Below are 17015 nucleotides of genomic sequence, written 5' to 3' on the forward strand. Positions count from 1 at the left end.
ATATCAGGCCTACTAGTATCTCATAACAAGTAGGCAGTTACGCACGCTTCAACCTTAGACTGCACTACCTGACGCCGCGCGGTTTCACCCGCGTGGTTCTCGTTCCCGTAGAGATACGGGGATAATACATAGAATATAGCCTTCCTCGATAAATGAGGCATCTAACACGGAAAGAATTTTTTAAATCGGACCTGTTTCCTGAGATTAGCGCGTTCAAGCAAACAAACAAATATCACATAGGTTATCACAGTCAAAAGCTAGTTTTCCATTTAATTAATAAAGAATAGGAGACGTTATTATTAGGTAATATGTGTCTATATAACTTACTCTATTATGAAAGCCTCTACCAACTCGCTCAGCGTTTACCCAAATTTGCCACTCGCCGGTTTTTCCGTTCCACGATTGGCACGAGTGATACCATCTGTAAAATATTTATTTTATTTATATCATAAATCATTTATTACCAGAATGTGGTCATATACAGATATTGTTACATTTTAATGTTCATACACAATCTGCCTCATAGGCGTGCAAGCCGAGTAGCCGAGAGGAGACATATCCGTGGAAAGCAATCAATCAATCAATTTATTTATTTGCAGATACATGCATTATATATACAGGTGGTCGGTAGATGTAAATGGTAAATGTATCTTGCCAATTTGGCATGCAAATTATTTATTAAGTATTAATGATTCAAATGACAATTTCACCATTTCAAAATTTACATCTTTACAATAATTTTATAAGTAAACATTTTATAATTATATTACTAAAAATAAGTGTGTTAAGTAAAGCATTAAGTCTCTTTTCAAGTAACCCTTCTGAGTTTATAGAGGACATACACAAATCTGTCCAATTTATTACCCAAGTAGATAAGGTGCTGTTTCCTTACCTAAGTAGTTAATGTGCTGTTTCCAATTACAAAAGTTATCTAATACTACTAATAGAAATATAGTGTGAACTATACTATATTACGGCTCACATATATTGTGAGCCGTGATAGCCCAGTGGATATGACCTCTGCCTCCAATTCCGGAGGGAGTGGGTTCGAATCCGGCCCGGGGCATGCACCTCCAACTTTTCAGTTGTGTGCATTTTAAGAAATTAAATATCACGTGTCTCAATCGGTGAAGGAAAACATGGTGAGGAAACCTGCATACCAGAGAATTATCTTAATTCTGTGCGTGTGTGAAGTCTGCCAATCCGCATTGGGCCAGCGTGGTGGACTATTGGCCTTACCCCTCTCATTCTGAGAGGAGACTCGAGCTCAGCAGTGAGCCGAATATGGGTTGATGACGACGATACTATATTAAACACTTTCTTGACGAATATGTATTTTATGTACTAATATTTAAAATGTGTCATTTTTATTATGCTTAGACCTATCATTAATTGTAATTTTAATAAAATCATCACTTTGTACAAAAAAAAATACAAAATCAAGAAATCAAAATATTATGAGCTTCATTTCTGTAATATTTCTTTAGAAACTTATGAACATAGTTATCAGAATTTAAATTCTTTGAAAATTTTAAAACAAACTAAAAAATAATATTGAAAATTGATACTCTATTTATTATACTACTTGAAAATTCGCCCTATGAAATCTTGGATGTTTAATTAAAAATTCAATTATCGAATTTAATCAAAACTTTGAAGTGAACAATAATATTTATTCTGCATTTGCACGCTGAATACGGAGGATCCATTATTTTATTGTGACATCGTTTATTATAAAAGCCTGAAGGGAGGCTTCAATTTACAAGCACGAAAAGTGTTTTCCTTGTAATGTAAAGTTAATTTTAACTACTTCGCCCCGCTGTTTGCCGAGTAAAATGTAGCTTCCTATTGGTAAATGAATCCCTACGAACTCACAAAAAGTTTACCATTTTTTTATTCTTTTACAAGTTAGCCCTTGTCTACAATCTCACCTGATGGTAAGTGATGATGCAATCTAAGATGAAAGCGGGCTAACTTGTTAGGAGGAGGATGAAAATCCACACCCATTTTGGTTTCTCCACGACTACCGGATCGCTAAATCGCTTGGCGGTACGTCTTTGTCGGTAGGGTAGTAACCAGCCAAATACCTTTAGTATAGATAATGTAATTTTCTCAAGATGCGAGAATTTTCTGTTTACTTAGGAATTTGCTTGGCTTCTCAAAACAGTGCATTTCATAACATTCACTTTGTGATGCCCGTTGTTTGCCTTCCCACTTATTATCAATTATAGTACGAGCACAAGATCTTTTGCAACAACTAAAGCAACATTTTAGCCATTTAGTATATACATCTGTCTTTATTATCAAGTCTGTGGCATTATTCTGTAAGGATGTTTTAGGGTTCCGAACGAATGTAGTACAAAGCCGTGATAGCTCAGTGGATATGACCTCTGCCTCCGATACCGGGTGTGGGTTCGAATCCGGCCCGGGGCATGCACCAGGTATGTGCATTTTAAGAAATTAAATATCGTGTTTAACGTGTTTCAAACGGTGAACTAAAAACACGTGAGGAAACCTGCATACCAGAGAATTTTCTTAATTCTCTACGTGTGTGAAGTCTGACAAACCGCATTGGGCCAGCGTGGTAGACTATTAGCCTAACCCCTCTCATTCTGAGAGGAGACTCGATCTCAGCAGTGAGCCAAATATGTTTTGATAATGATGATGATGACATTTTTTATAACTCGTCAGTGTGACTTTCGAAATCGCCTCTATCGTTCTCTGTCTATAGTATGGTGCCAGACTAAGATAGATAGAGGTCGACTTCGATGCTCACACTGTCAAGTTATAATAATATCGTTACCGCCAAGCAATTTAGCGTTTAGCTTAGGGTGGTGACTAGTCACGGCCGAAGCCTCCCACCAGCCAAATTGTATTACTCGCGACTGTGTCGTATACCAAAAATCACGTTATAAACTTAAAATATTACAATACTCGTAGGACTGCTGACAGATTAATATTTTATTTTTCTGTAATCCTATTGGGATAAAACACTTTAATCTTTGTACATATCACAAATTGAATTGAAACCTTTTACTTTAATTTGTACTGTCCTCTGTATAAATGTAGTGAGTAGGGATAACCAGACCTTAGTCACTATTTTGGTCTTTATTATAAACCTATTAAAATAAACTTCAAATCAATTGAAAAAATGTCATCTACCTATTGATGATATCCGCCAATAAGCAAGGGATGACATTTGTTACGTATAATCTCGATTTCGTATATACTAGCATACGTCAAAGAAGAAGTGAATTAGCCTCCAACTGCATCTTTAATGCATTGGTTAGCTTCGAATCACAAGGTCCTGGGTTTGGGTTTTGCTCCGGGCTATGATAAATATAGTCTTTAATTCTGGCAATAAATTTTGATTGCAAATTCTCAGCTGGACAGTTAATGGCAGGCGTCCAGAGATCCGCGTCGTGCGTATTGGACGCATCGCATCCAATGGATTTTTAATTTTACGGTAGACAAAACCCGTACGATGCCGATCAGTGGACACACTTGGATACAAAGAATACTAAAATCCGTTTGATGGGTTGCATCCGATGCGATGCCTGCCATAAGCCGCCGGTCCCGGATATTAGCATTCATCATTATCAACCCATATTCGGCTCACTGCTGAGCTCGAGTCTCCTCTCAGAATGAGAGAGTATAGGCCAATAGTCCACCACGCCGGCCCAATGCGGATTGGCAGACTTCACACATGCAGAGCATTAAGAAAATTATCTGATGTGCAGTTTTCCTTCACCGTTTGAGACACGTGATATTTAATTTCTTAAAATGCACACAAAAAGTTGGAGGTGCATGCCCCGGACCGGATTTGAACCTACGCCCTGCGGAATCGGAGGCAGAGGTCATATCCACTGGGCTATCTCACATTAACATTAACAACTAATAATGTTAGTTACAAAATCAATAATTACCCCCTTGTACAAGAAATAAGACTTACGTGTTAAGTTTGAGGGGATAATTGAGTCTGAAATACGTCTGCCCGTGTACTGCAGTACTGAAGTAGCTTGCCTCTTTAGTGTTTGATACCATCGCAGATATTTCCTTAGGGCTGTCTCCAACTGCAAAAATAAATATACAATCTATACTAATATTATAAGCCTGAAGTGTTTGTCTGTTAGGTTGAATGCGCTTATCTCTGGAGCTACTGGTCCGATTTGAAAAATTCTTTCAGTGTTAGATAGCCCATTTATCGATGAAGGCTATAGGCTATATGTTATCTCCGTATTCTTACGGGAACGGGAACCACGCGGGTGAAACCGCGTGGCGTCAGCTAGTTTATATATATATTTTGACCGAAACCGACGGTTTAACGTGTTTTCCGGGCTGAAAAATTGCACTGAGAATTTTTTGGAAGAAAGAATAGCTCAATATTTCACAGTCACCTCATGATCCGAATTGTGATCCGAATCCACATAGATTAACCATTGGATTAAATAATCATGTATATTTTTGGTGTAAAAAGTAGTCTATATGTTGCTTAATTACCTCTTCTATCTTCCAGTCAAAGTCCCATTATCATCAGCCGTTCCAAAGTTAAGCCCGTATAAACAGATAGCCAGACAAAAGTTTTAAAAAAGCTTGATTAGATTTGGTATCGTGTAAATAAATAACACAGTTATTTTAGTTTATAGCGAAATTACAGACGGACACTTATTTTTTTTTTTTTATTGAGTATGATAAATAACAAACAAGAAAAAGACGCTAAAGTGCGCGCACGATAAGTTAGCGCGTGGCGAAAATCGGAACTAATAAAAAATCCATCTTGTCGTTTATCTCTATTATCTCTTGACGGGTAAAAGAGATCACTAACGCTGGCAACATAATTGTGCCGCCAACCGCGCGTAGACTTATCTTCCGCACGTATTAATAGAGATTTACCTATCTATCTATGTCTAAAGCGCTATGTACCATTGCACTATACTTGCAAATAATCTGGAGCATCTAAATAAATAAAGCAAGGTGGAAATGTACGTAATCAAAGCTCGCCGCTTGCAAATATTTGGCAATGAAGTAGGTATTTCACATCGAATGCACAGTTTAAGCATTTGATTAAATATGCGTTTGAGCGTTTGATATACAAACGAAACGTTCGAAGAGAGTTGTATAAACTCTCTCGAAGGGAGTTTATCATCATAAATCATATTTGAACATGGAATCTCTTTGAATTTTGAATATTTTTTTTGAAATTTGATTTTTTTTTAATTGATTTTAGTAAGATACTAATACCACTGTTAAGATAAATATAACGTGGATCCACCGTTTTAGGCGCTGCAGAAATGTCCACAATCCGCATAGAGTTTGTAATAAATACATAGGTGAAAGAAAAAATCGGTTGTCTGTAAAGTCGGTTTACTGACGATACTTGAACGTGACAAAGTAATAAGAAAATACTAATGGAGTGGTTGCATTTTTCAAAAGAAAATGTTCGCTTTTCTAAAATACTGTTTAATAATCTTCATAGACCAGAATATACTTTATTCCTTGTAAAAATAGTTGGCAACCCTAGAGCGAGGGAGCGACGCATGACGTATCTTTTTTCGGATCGGACAGCTCCATCAAATTATAAGACGTCACGTCAAAAAAAGTCCTTTTAACAATACTTTTACAATTGCAGCACAGTAGTCTGATAACCGTATAACCTGATAGTCTAATAACCGTACAAAACTAACACTTACATAACGATGTTATCTAAATGAATATGCAATCTTGGACGGCCAGTCGAAGATTGCGTCTCGATAATGGAGACTCGACTAAATTAATATTATCTACTACTATTACTTATTATACCAGAAGTGGAACGCATTATTTCTTCATCATAAGTACTAGAAACTTGTTAACTAAATATATGATATCCATAGGTACATATCGAAAATGCAAAGCGAATAGGGTACCTAACTCATATCAAATTTAATATAAACAATATTAATTTCGCATAGTACATGGAATAAGGGTCCGATATTGATATTGATTAATAAAAGTAGAGGATTTCCTAAAAAACTAAATTTAAAAATCATATATTTTTTTTTAATTTCGAAACGTCAAAAACACTGTCGTCCATTTCGTGACGTCGCAATTTTACTTGATGATACTATAAACATCAAAGTAATTGTTAACTAGTAATTTTGTCAAACGCTCCGTTTGTAAGGGGTTTTTTAACGTGACGTCATGAAACAGATAAAATTTAAGACCATCATGGCTGACAGGAGATTTGGCTCGTATTGTCAAAAACATAATATTTACAAAATTACGAATTTTTCAATCTTTATTGAACTATTTAAGACCGTTTAAAACCGATAAAATTTTAAACCGATTATATAAATTCTTTCTTCAATGGAAAACTTTATTATCAGGTATATAATAGACTTAGGCTATATTTTATCTCCATATTCCCACAAGACAGGGAACAACGTATGTGAAACTGCGGGACATTCGCTAGTAAAATATACAATCAGCAAATGCAACATATAACAGAAAAGCAATAGCTTCAGTGAAAGGGATTAAGAAGGAATGTAGATATTTCAAATAAACTAAAACGAGTTAACAATATTGATAGTGCAATTTTGTTTGAAATCAGAATCGTTACCTATTTATAATAGTTTACGAATAGTTAACAAGTAAGCTGAAGGTTTGATACCTTCAGCTTATTTGTTAACTATTCGTAAAATTATCTAGTAAACATTTTATTTTATAAATAACTTTAAATAGTTTAAAAAAACTAAAAAAATAACGCGCTTTTAGCACGCACTAAAAATTACAAATATTGGATTTAAGTCACGTGACTTTTTTCTCGTATTCCTGACAGCAAACCCTTTCATTTGATATCCATACCATAATTCAATTCTGATTTCAACCAGTCCGCCATCTTTAAAGGCCGCCATATTGGATTTGTAATGACGTTTCTTAGCTCATCTCATCATGTATGTCATCAGAACTCAGAGCGTGTGCAAATTTTCATCCTAATCGAAGACCGGGAAGTGGGTCAAATTAAGATTCCAAAATTTTCTTACATACATAGTTACAAGTGAAGCGTGTAAAAATTAAACACTCAAACTTCTGAACTAATATTATGTTCAATTAATAAGTAACTTAAATGAGTTTTCACTTCCCGAGTTTTTTTTTCTATTCACTCTGCAAGATGTTTGTACGTAAAAGTGTACCTACCTATATATTAATCTAGTTGTGAATATGGTGCCATTAATAAAAATGTAACAATTTTTAATTTGTTTAATTATTACAGTCATAAGTGGGGTACTTAAAATGGGAATTGCCCGGAAAGCTTTCCGGATGTTTTGAAAATTGTTGATTTTGAAGAGTATCATGTTTTTTCGAATATTGACTTTCTCATGGTGCCATGTTAAAAAATGGCACTAACACATTGCCTTATTTCTTTACAAGTTAATTTGACGATTAAAACGTTACTTTAATCAAATAAATTTTTGTAATTATAAATAGTTTCAATAGATTCAGCGTACGAGCAAGACGCCAAGAGTATACGACAAAATATCGAAAACATTAAAATTGCACTTAAAAAAACTATTTAAGAATATGGCAATAAAATGTGATCTGATCCCCGCATAGACTAAATTACGCTTCTCTAAATACAAAGTATCGGCCATACTTCTATGGCCGAAGCCGTGTAATAGCTCCAGTCACGACTCACGACTTAAAGCTAGTTTGTGCAATTGGTACTTCAACTGTCGCCTACATTGTGCAACATGTTCGGATATGTAGGGTAAATTTATCACATGAATAAATTAGATCAGACGACCTACGCATAAGGTAGCGTAGAGTGGACTTGTATGTTCGCAACGCTTGTTCAAATACTTCACTTATAATGAACGCGATACATATAACTATTATATTTAACTAGCGGACCGGGTCAAGCTTCGCTTTGATTTATGTGCACTTCTCCCCTAATCCTTCCCTACTCTACTCCTACCCTACTCCTACCTTACCCCTACCCTAATAAAAAAATCTCTCCGTAAGTACCATCTTCGTACTTCAAAGAGTATTCTAAAAAAATAAATAGCGAAATCGGTTAAGACATTCCCGAGATTTGCATCACATTTAGCGATTAATTTTTATACTATAGACTAGCTGACCCGACAGACGTTGTCCTGCCATAGAAAACTTTCTATATAAACCACATTTTATTACTAATAGTCCAGGATCCGAAAAGCAATTTTACAATTGATTACTATCAAGTTAATTTCCGTGAGTAGCTTTATCTTCATGAGACGCTTCAAGAATGTCTCCAAATCAGCTTAAGTGTGATGTAGTAATTAGGCATAAATTGCCTCACTATATTTTATTTTTTATACCACACTAGTATTATAAAGGCGAAAAAGCGACTTAGTTAGTTTAGACCAGCGGAGTAAATACCACCTTAACCCCCGCAAAGTGGGGAGAGGCGTGGCCAGGGGCATTTCGACCTCGTAAATCACACTAATATTATAAAGGCAAAAGTTTGTGTGTGTGTGAGTGTGCAAGTGTTCTTCCTTTACGCTGTAGCTACTGAAGCGATTTGTTTGTAATTTGGAATGAAAACTTCAGTAGCCGCAGCGTAAAAGAGGAACAAACATACTTACATACTTACACACTTACACACTTTCACACTCACACACTTTCACACAAACTTTCGCCTTTATAATGTTAGTGTGATTTACGAGGTCGAAGTGCCCCTAGACATGCCTCTCCCCACTTTGCGACTGGACTAGGAGTTGGACTAACTAAGTCGCGTCGAAAGCTACAAGTAATCTAATACAAAGGCATAAACTTCACGTGGGAAGCGAAACTATGACGGAGGATTTACATGCGGAAAGTGACAAGTGTGAGCGCTTTAACTTTGTTTGGTACCTCAGACCAATTATCTTCCATAGGACCTGCCTCGCTAGAGGTTACCACTTTGTCAAATTGAGTGTAGTGTAAGAATACAGTTAATATTTTCGATGTGTGGGTTTACCTCTTCCCCCTCAATAAACGACAGACAATTCGTTGGTGAATTTCTGTGCGATACAAATCCAAATTATTCTGAATTTTTTTAGTACCAAATACTCTACAGTACCCGTACGTACGTCTACCACTGTACCGTACGTATGGTAGGGGTAGGATAGGAATAGTGTAGGGGTAGGGTAGGGTAGAGGTATGGTAGGGTAGGGTACGTGTACCCCTACCCTACGCTTACCTTAACACCTACCCAACCTAAGGGTAGAGGTGTGGTAGGGTAGGGGTACACGGTAGGGGTAGGTCAAAGTTTACATCGAGTTTCACGTTTACAGCACGAAGTCGCGGGCGACCGCTAGTAACTTAATATTATGTGTCCTTTGTGTGAACGCATGAGTAGTATGCAAGTGTTTAATTCTTTTCCGGTTGAAAATGCAAAACGTAAAAGAAAAGTGGAATTGCATTCGTGCACGGATCCCTCGGATTCGGCACCGACGAGGATTCAAAATTGGATAAAAATCTATGACTGCCCGTTATGAAACATCTTATTTAATCATTCAACTGGAACCCATTCATTTCAATTCGTTGCACAATTTTGATGACTAGGTAACTAACTTAACGAGGTTAGCTAGCTAGCTCAACATAATAAATGAAATATACCTATCAATCTACCTAAATAAAAAACGTTTATTAATTACTAGCGGTCGCCCGCGACTTCAGTTTTTCACAAATCCCAAGGGAACTATGGATTTTTCCAGGATGAAAAGTAGCCTTTGTGTTAATCCAGAGTAAAATCTATTTCCATTCCAAATTCCAGCCAAATCGATTAAGTAGCCGCAGCGTAAAAGAGGAACAAACTTACTTACATACTTACACACTTTCACACTTACACACTTACACACAAACGTTCGCCTTTATAATATTAGTGTGATTGAGTCCTGAAAGTTGGTAGTCTAAAGTCGGTACTATTTTATACTAGCAGATACTTTATTTTCCAGTATCAGCTTGCGTTTTCTATGTTAGGCTTTTTTCGGTTGACGCTGGCTTAGGATGTTGTAGTGAAGTGATAGTACAAACATTTCTACGTGTGTAAACTAAAAGATCATAAGAACAGCTGAAAAACTTTGTTATTATTTTAAAGCAACACAAGGATGTGTACATAAGCACCTACGTGAATTATCGTATCTACATAATAAGTATATAGCTTTCGACGACCTCCGTAGCGCAGTGGTATGCGCGGTGGATTTACAAGACGGAGGTCCTGGGTTCGATTCACGGCTGGGTCGATTGAGGCTTTCTTAATTGGTCCAGGTCTGCCTGGTGGCTTCGGCCGGAGCTAATTACCACCCTACCGAGAAAGACGTGCCGCCAAGCGATTTAGCGTTTCGGTAAAATGTCGTGTAGAAACTGAAATGAGTGTGGAGTTCATCCAACTCCTAACAAGTTAGCCCGCTTCCATCTTAGATTGCATCCTCACTTAACATCAGGTGAGATTGTAGTCAAGGGCTAATGTAAAGTATAAAAAAAATGATAGCTAAGAGACATCTCCACCACGTTAAGCTCTTTTAGAAGCTTTGATGCAATGTTAATTTTTTTTAGATCGGGGTTAACCATTTTACCCTTTATACAATACATAATTCAAAGTAATTTTATCAATAAATCCAATCATTCCGTTGTGACCGATCCACTCGAGATACGTTGTTAGAAGAAATTTTCCATAATTTCTGCTATTGACATTTCTATCGCTAATTGGATTATTTTCTTATTCTATAATGAATAAGAGTAGCTAGGATAGTCTAATGACGTCTTTAGATGCATTAAGTCTGAAATTGGAAACTACGTGGGTAGTCCTCTAATCTGGGAAATTTTCCTTTAATATTATCGGGAAAAATACCGGGCATATTTCCGTACCTAATAGAATAATTTTCTTGTCGTATATTATAGGTATTCAATATCGTCCAATTATGTTCAATCGCTCACGAGAAATTATGTATCTACGATACGAAAATTGAAGTCTGATACGCAATTTAATATGGGAGAATTAGTATAGTAGTTTATTATATAGTATTATTATTATTATATAGTATTATTAGTTTTATAGCTCGATTTACTCTCGAGTACCGACTTGTTTTGGACAGTCATAAACCTACCAATGTCCACCGGCCCATACAACGTCGGCCCGAGGAATATAAAGTATACCTGGGGTATACCTCCGTATAAAAGTATATGGATAGATGATAATATGATGTATAAATAAGGGTAAATAATTGACGCAATAAAAGTATGTTTCTTGAAGAAAAATACATTTTATTATCACTCTTCTAGGGAAAAATGTTCGTCGGTACACCAAAGCGGCGAAGTAACATTTAAAACTGTATTGTTTTCTTGTATTATTTTTTTCTGTTACCGACAAGCTTAACAAACAAGAACACGGACAAATAAATCAATAACGATCATGTACAAAATAAAGATGAATTAAAAATGTCGTAAAACGTTGTAGCAAAGTTTTTTGAAAGTAGAATTATCAAGATTTTTTTAGATATAAGTAAATTGCCGGGTAAGTCTGCGCCCGGGAATGGGCTTTCCTTTTTTAATTTTATTTAAAGAAGCGCTCTTGTGACCCTTCGAATACCAATGTCCAATGCCTACGAAAATAAAATGAGACGCGCGTGAGGTATCTGAACCCCCCGGCCGGAACGAAGTTCCTACCTACCAGCGGCGAAGAGTTCATACAGGCTGATTTTCTCCGGGTTGCCTTTTAAATATCTATACACAATTATAATTATTAATGTAATGAATAAATATGTATGGATGAGAAACCGGAGTTTGTATCAAGCGGTATAAATTTCCTTTTCTTTGGGCTTACCTTCTTCAAAATTCCACCCTTCGCCACTGATCCCTACAGTCATTATTCGATAAAACTAGACGCCCGCGACTTCGTCCACGTGAAATTCGGTTTTTCACAAAACCCGCGGGAACCATGGGTTTTTTGGAATAAAAATTAGCTTATATGTTGCTCAACGTCCTATTTTTTTTAATGTTGGATAGAAGCAGGCGTTATTTTGCGGAAGTTCATCCTGATTATATAATGATTTATTTATTTTGCTATATTCCGCGAAAAGTCGACTAACCCATGCGACAACGTCACCCAGGTCCGACAAAATACTCTCTACGTACCTTTCACTCCGATACCGGAGCATCCTCATTAGGTGTTGACTCTACAACGTGCTATTGCAAAGCAATTGCAATTGCAATTCTTTACAACTGCAATTGCAACCTGGGTGACGTTGTCGTCACGGGTTGGGTTCGTCGGCTTTTCGCGAAGGTTAGCAAAATAAATAAATCATCATATAGTCCTCTTTCTTTCACTAAAAGTCCAAGTAAATTCGGTTCAGCGGCTCCTAAGACTGAAGCCCGAACAAACAGGCACAATGACAATACAGAAAAATGAAAAGTTTGATTGTGTTTTAGTATCGTGTAAATAATTATAAGGACTATAAAACATAGTTATTTCGAAACCACACACGGACGGTAGATCTTCAATTTTATGTATTGATAATAAAATACTAGCTGACTCAGCAAACCTTGTTTAGCCTTATCGCTAATCAAAATATAGGAGTTCAACCGTCTAATTTAATTAAATTATTATTTTTTTATGTTAAATCATAATAAACCGTCCTTAATAGCCCTATTAAATAATATTTAAAACATCAACATTTTCAAAAAAGCCGTTGGTTTTGGCTAGTATAAGTAATTAGGTCGAATACCGAAAGCCAGTTATTTGACTGTTTCCGTGCCGAAATGACTAAACGAGTTCAGAATTTGTATCAGCGAAGGTGTGGGAAAAACTATTAAGAATTTATAGTAAATTACTTTGAATGTCGAACAAAATGATTAAAATGTTTTATTTTTTGAGACAGAGGATATGCGTTTTACGTAAAACACTTTTAAATCAGTGGTATTTGCCACTAATTAAGGTGCTTTTTGTGATGTAATTAATTAACTAACTATTCCAAAAAATGTACCTACAATTATTGTAAAATATATAAATATTTCACGTTCCGTCTAGCAGGACGGTCTACTTTTGTAATAAATTATATTACTTAAATTGGTCGCCCAGTGGTCGAATTGGACCATAACTAATTTTAACATAAATAAACAAACTATGAATTTGATATTAACATAATTATGACTGTTTGAGATTTAGTAATAAATATTAGAGCCAAATAATATTAACCTGTTCTCAGTCAAACACGTGTTAGTGTGTGTAGGGTTTAATTTATTAACTTAATGTGTTTACAATGCATATTATATAAAAATAGCAGGCTACACTTTAATTAATTTTGCACACGCTCTGAGTTCTGATGACAATACAAATGACTAGCTAAGAAACGTCATTTCAAATACAATATGGCGGCCTTCCCAAGATGACGGACTGGCTGTTGGAAATTCACCCCTGGATATGGATATCAAATGAAAGGGTTTGCTGTCAGGAATACGAAAAATATAGTCACGTGACTTAAATCCAATATTTGTAATTTTTAGTGCGCGCTAAAAGCATGTTTTTTAATTTTTTAAACTATTTAGAGTTATTATATTATGTAAGTTTTTATCCACTCTATTAAAAAGGTGAAAGTTAATGTGTATCAAGTTTTGTTACTCCTTCACCATATCAAAATTGATTTGGCTGCAATTTAGAAAAATCGAGATAGATTTTACTCATGATCGCTATAGAATCCCCGAAAAAATCGATTGTTCCTGTGGGATTTGCAAAAACAGAATTTCACGCGCTTCCGAGCTCTTTTCTATATACCTAATAAATATATTTTTTTACTTACCCGCGTATGAAAACAGCGGATGATCCTCCGTGTGATTGTGGAATTTGGTCCACATACATAGCGTGAACTCCTTGAGATCGGGGAGTTTGGTCTGATATTCCACGTATTGGTAGAACAGTTCTTGATTCATGGACACCTTGTACACGCTGCATGAGTCCGAACCAGATGGAATTGTTCCTAGTAGGCCAGGCTGCTTGTACGGTGGTTTCCGATTCAATATTTTGAGTGAAGGACTGAAAATTGTACGAGTACATCAGATTTCAATTGTGACAAACTAATTGTTTCACCACGGCTAGTTGCCTCGACTGGTGACAGAAGGGATGGCTCATTTTTTGCGCAAAGGATCAGCTTGGCTGTCCAGCGCCACGTTCCACGTGGGCATGATATTTTGTACAGATATTAGGGTAAGTTAGCTTAAGTTCCTTATTGTATTCTTTCTCATTGTGACAATAATAAAGTTCATAGCTCATTGGACCCACCCGACATCTGTAGTGCCTGTAACCAAGTTTTGTATAAATTGCAAATGCGAGTTCCGAATTTCGAGTTCATCTCAGTCTTTCTCATTCTATACTGTCGTATTATACAGAGATAGAGGTGAAATCGAAACTCTCACTAGCGAGTTATAATATCATCGTTACAGAATAGCCCTACTAAACAGTACTTCGTCGCTTTCGTTGTCGGTAGGTGGTCCGAGAGTGATCATTCAGTATATGTCAAATGCTCCGCGAGTGGATGCGTACACGTCGACGATTTGTGTTTCCACATGAAACACTTGTAGACAACACGCGATCAATTTGAGACCCGTGCATGGGCAACGCAAGTAATACCTGACGTTTCGAAAGTGCTTGTAAACTAAGCCTAATTGAAATAAACGAATATTGAATATTGACTATTGAAGGAGCGCATGCTACGGTTGATCACCAAGCGATGAGCTCCAGAGCTGATGCAGCGAGTATATATACCCATAGTATTCCATCTAAAGAAATCTATCTGGTTGAGACGAAGCGGCGCTTATCTGGTGCAGGGTGGGTCAAATGAGCTATGATCTTTATTTTTTTATTAAAAATACAAAAACAAAACGCGGCTTCAAAAATAATAAATGTAGAGAACTAATAATTAATTAGTGCCATAATATATTAGTACATTATATTCTGTGGGCTGAATTGAGTTTTAGCAGACCAAGTTGTTCTCATTTATTCGTGCACCTTAATAAAATATATACGACACTGTTTTTACTACCAAAAACAATACATCGCAAAATTTGCGATGAGGTGTATGAAATTGAAGTGTGTTAAAACCAGAATATTCGAAATAATTGAGAACACATTCGGTATTTTCACAAAGAGTCTCGAATATCATATTTAGTGACAGATAGAATATGTTAATTAATATTCATGTCGGCTTACCCTGCATTGAGTGATCTTTCGGCAGATTTGGCATACGACGAGTAGATAGGTGAATCTTGCAAAATTGGTTGCCAGTCGCTCTCCCTGGCCGACACCACTCCTAGTGCCATACACAGCAATATACTTCGCATTGTCTGAAACAACATAACAATACATATACAAAAAAGTCAAATGTCTGCCTGTGATTTCAAAATAAGAGTTTTGTATTAAATACCGAAACATAAATAAGCGTTTCAAAAAATTCTGTGTCTGTCAGTCTGTTTGACTGGACTAATCTTTGGAACAGCTGAATCGACTTTAATGAGACCTTCACTGGAAGATAGAGAAAAAATTTTTGGTTCCCCCGGGGAATTTGTAAAAAAATACACGGGCGTCTGCTAATTAAAATAAAATTAAAAGTATTTGTAAAATTTAATATCTTAATTATTTCTGTAATACTTAGACCTCTGAAGGTAGGTAAATATTATAAAGTAGGTACAGAAAACAGTCGTAAAAAAAGTGTTTTATTATTACAATGAAACCAAAAGTATTAACATTAAGTCAATCATATAAATTCTGAATGCATTGAGGCCATTTATTAAATTGATATGTAATGTTAAGTTAATTGCACATTGTATTTTTCAGTAATAAGTTAATTGGTTAACGAGCGTACTTGGCCGGAATCGTACTTTGTCCGATTGTTTGATGTTTGAATTACAATATCATCTTGAATTGATTTGAATAATCCATCTTTAGTGTTATGTTAATTAAAGCCGTTTCTGAAATGTAAGTCTTTATGGTATAAATTGCTTGAATTAATACATCACTAACTTGATACCGCCTTAAAACTGATCAGAAGGTAGCACATACGATGTTATTTTTAATTTTTTATGGTGGCTGTTAAATTGTATAACTATTAATTAAGCAACAGTAAGAAATACAGCTGGTTAGTAGCAACTTTTAATGACCTCGTTATTCATACAAGTTGGGAGGAGGGTAGTTTATCAAAAGTTGTTATTAACCATATTTTTTTTGTAACTTTTGATTAATTAATAGTTATACAACTTAACAACCACAATGCCCTACAATTTGCGTGGTACATTATCACGTTCCGATGCTCAGAATTTTTTATATCCTGGTAACTCAGTTAGCTACCAAAATCAAGAATTTTCGTAAATGAAAAAGTTGATCGTCTCAGCGATGCAGCTACTCACGAAAATTAACTTGATAGTAAACAGTTGTACAAAATGTTCTACGGATCCCTGACTAAGCCTTTTTAACATTTTAAAAAGACTGTTTTGTTCACTTCCCTAATTTCCTGACCGTTCTAGAAGCGAAGTAGATCGGTATAACTTTCATCGCTGAATCACTCCAACAAGCTCACTCCAAAAGTTTAGTGCAAGAGAAGTTTGATTATTAAATTTTAAAACCTACAAAAATCGGTTACACTTTTTGTAAAATTATTTTTTTTTCTGATTTAATACTTATTACTCGTATTTCCTGTTAGTTACCTGTGTTTTGGCGGACTAAGTCATTTTGTCTTGTAAATAAATATATGTATATGGTTTTAAAGCAAGTGGCATGGCTACCCAGCGTTTTTAGTATTATCCTGAATAAAATATATACGCTTTTTATCACAACTTTACTATTGTTATTTCTGAAAGCCACCTTATCTTTGGTGAGGAGCATGGCTTGAAAAACTCAGCGTTTATGTAATAGTTCGTCATACTTCTAATACTACGTATAAAACGAAAATCTGCTAGCCGAATCACTAATTTGTATAAAACGAAAATCTACTAGCCTAATCATATTTAACAACCTATTAAAATAAACA

At 35.7% G+C, this 17015-nt stretch overlaps 2 protein-coding genes across 12 annotated transcripts in view; one reads left to right on the top strand and one right to left on the bottom strand.

The window, feature by feature from the left end:
* LOC112042895 (coiled-coil domain-containing protein AGAP005037) overlaps positions 1 to 17015 on the top strand; it is a 233015-nt gene that overhangs the window by 125664 nt on the left and 90336 nt on the right. The gene's annotated exons all lie outside the window — the stretch shown is intronic.
* Positions 1 to 17015, bottom strand: part of LOC112042900 (uncharacterized) — a 47575-nt gene that overhangs the window by 3954 nt on the left and 26606 nt on the right. For both annotated transcript variants that reach the window (XM_024078103.2, XM_052890802.1), the window contains exons 2-5: positions 15203 to 15336; positions 13797 to 14029; positions 3953 to 4073; positions 328 to 421 (exon numbers count right to left, since the gene is read on the bottom strand). In XM_024078103.2, the coding sequence (XP_023933871.1) occupies positions 328 to 421; positions 3953 to 4073; positions 13797 to 14029; positions 15203 to 15333 (579 nt within the window). In that variant the 5' untranslated portion in view covers positions 15334 to 15336. The remainder of the gene's footprint in view (positions 1 to 327; positions 422 to 3952; positions 4074 to 13796; positions 14030 to 15202; positions 15337 to 17015) is intronic.

This window comes from Bicyclus anynana, chromosome Z, assembly GCF_947172395.1.
Source record: "Bicyclus anynana chromosome Z, ilBicAnyn1.1, whole genome shotgun sequence".
Lineage (NCBI taxonomy): Eukaryota > Metazoa > Arthropoda > Insecta > Lepidoptera > Nymphalidae > Bicyclus > Bicyclus anynana.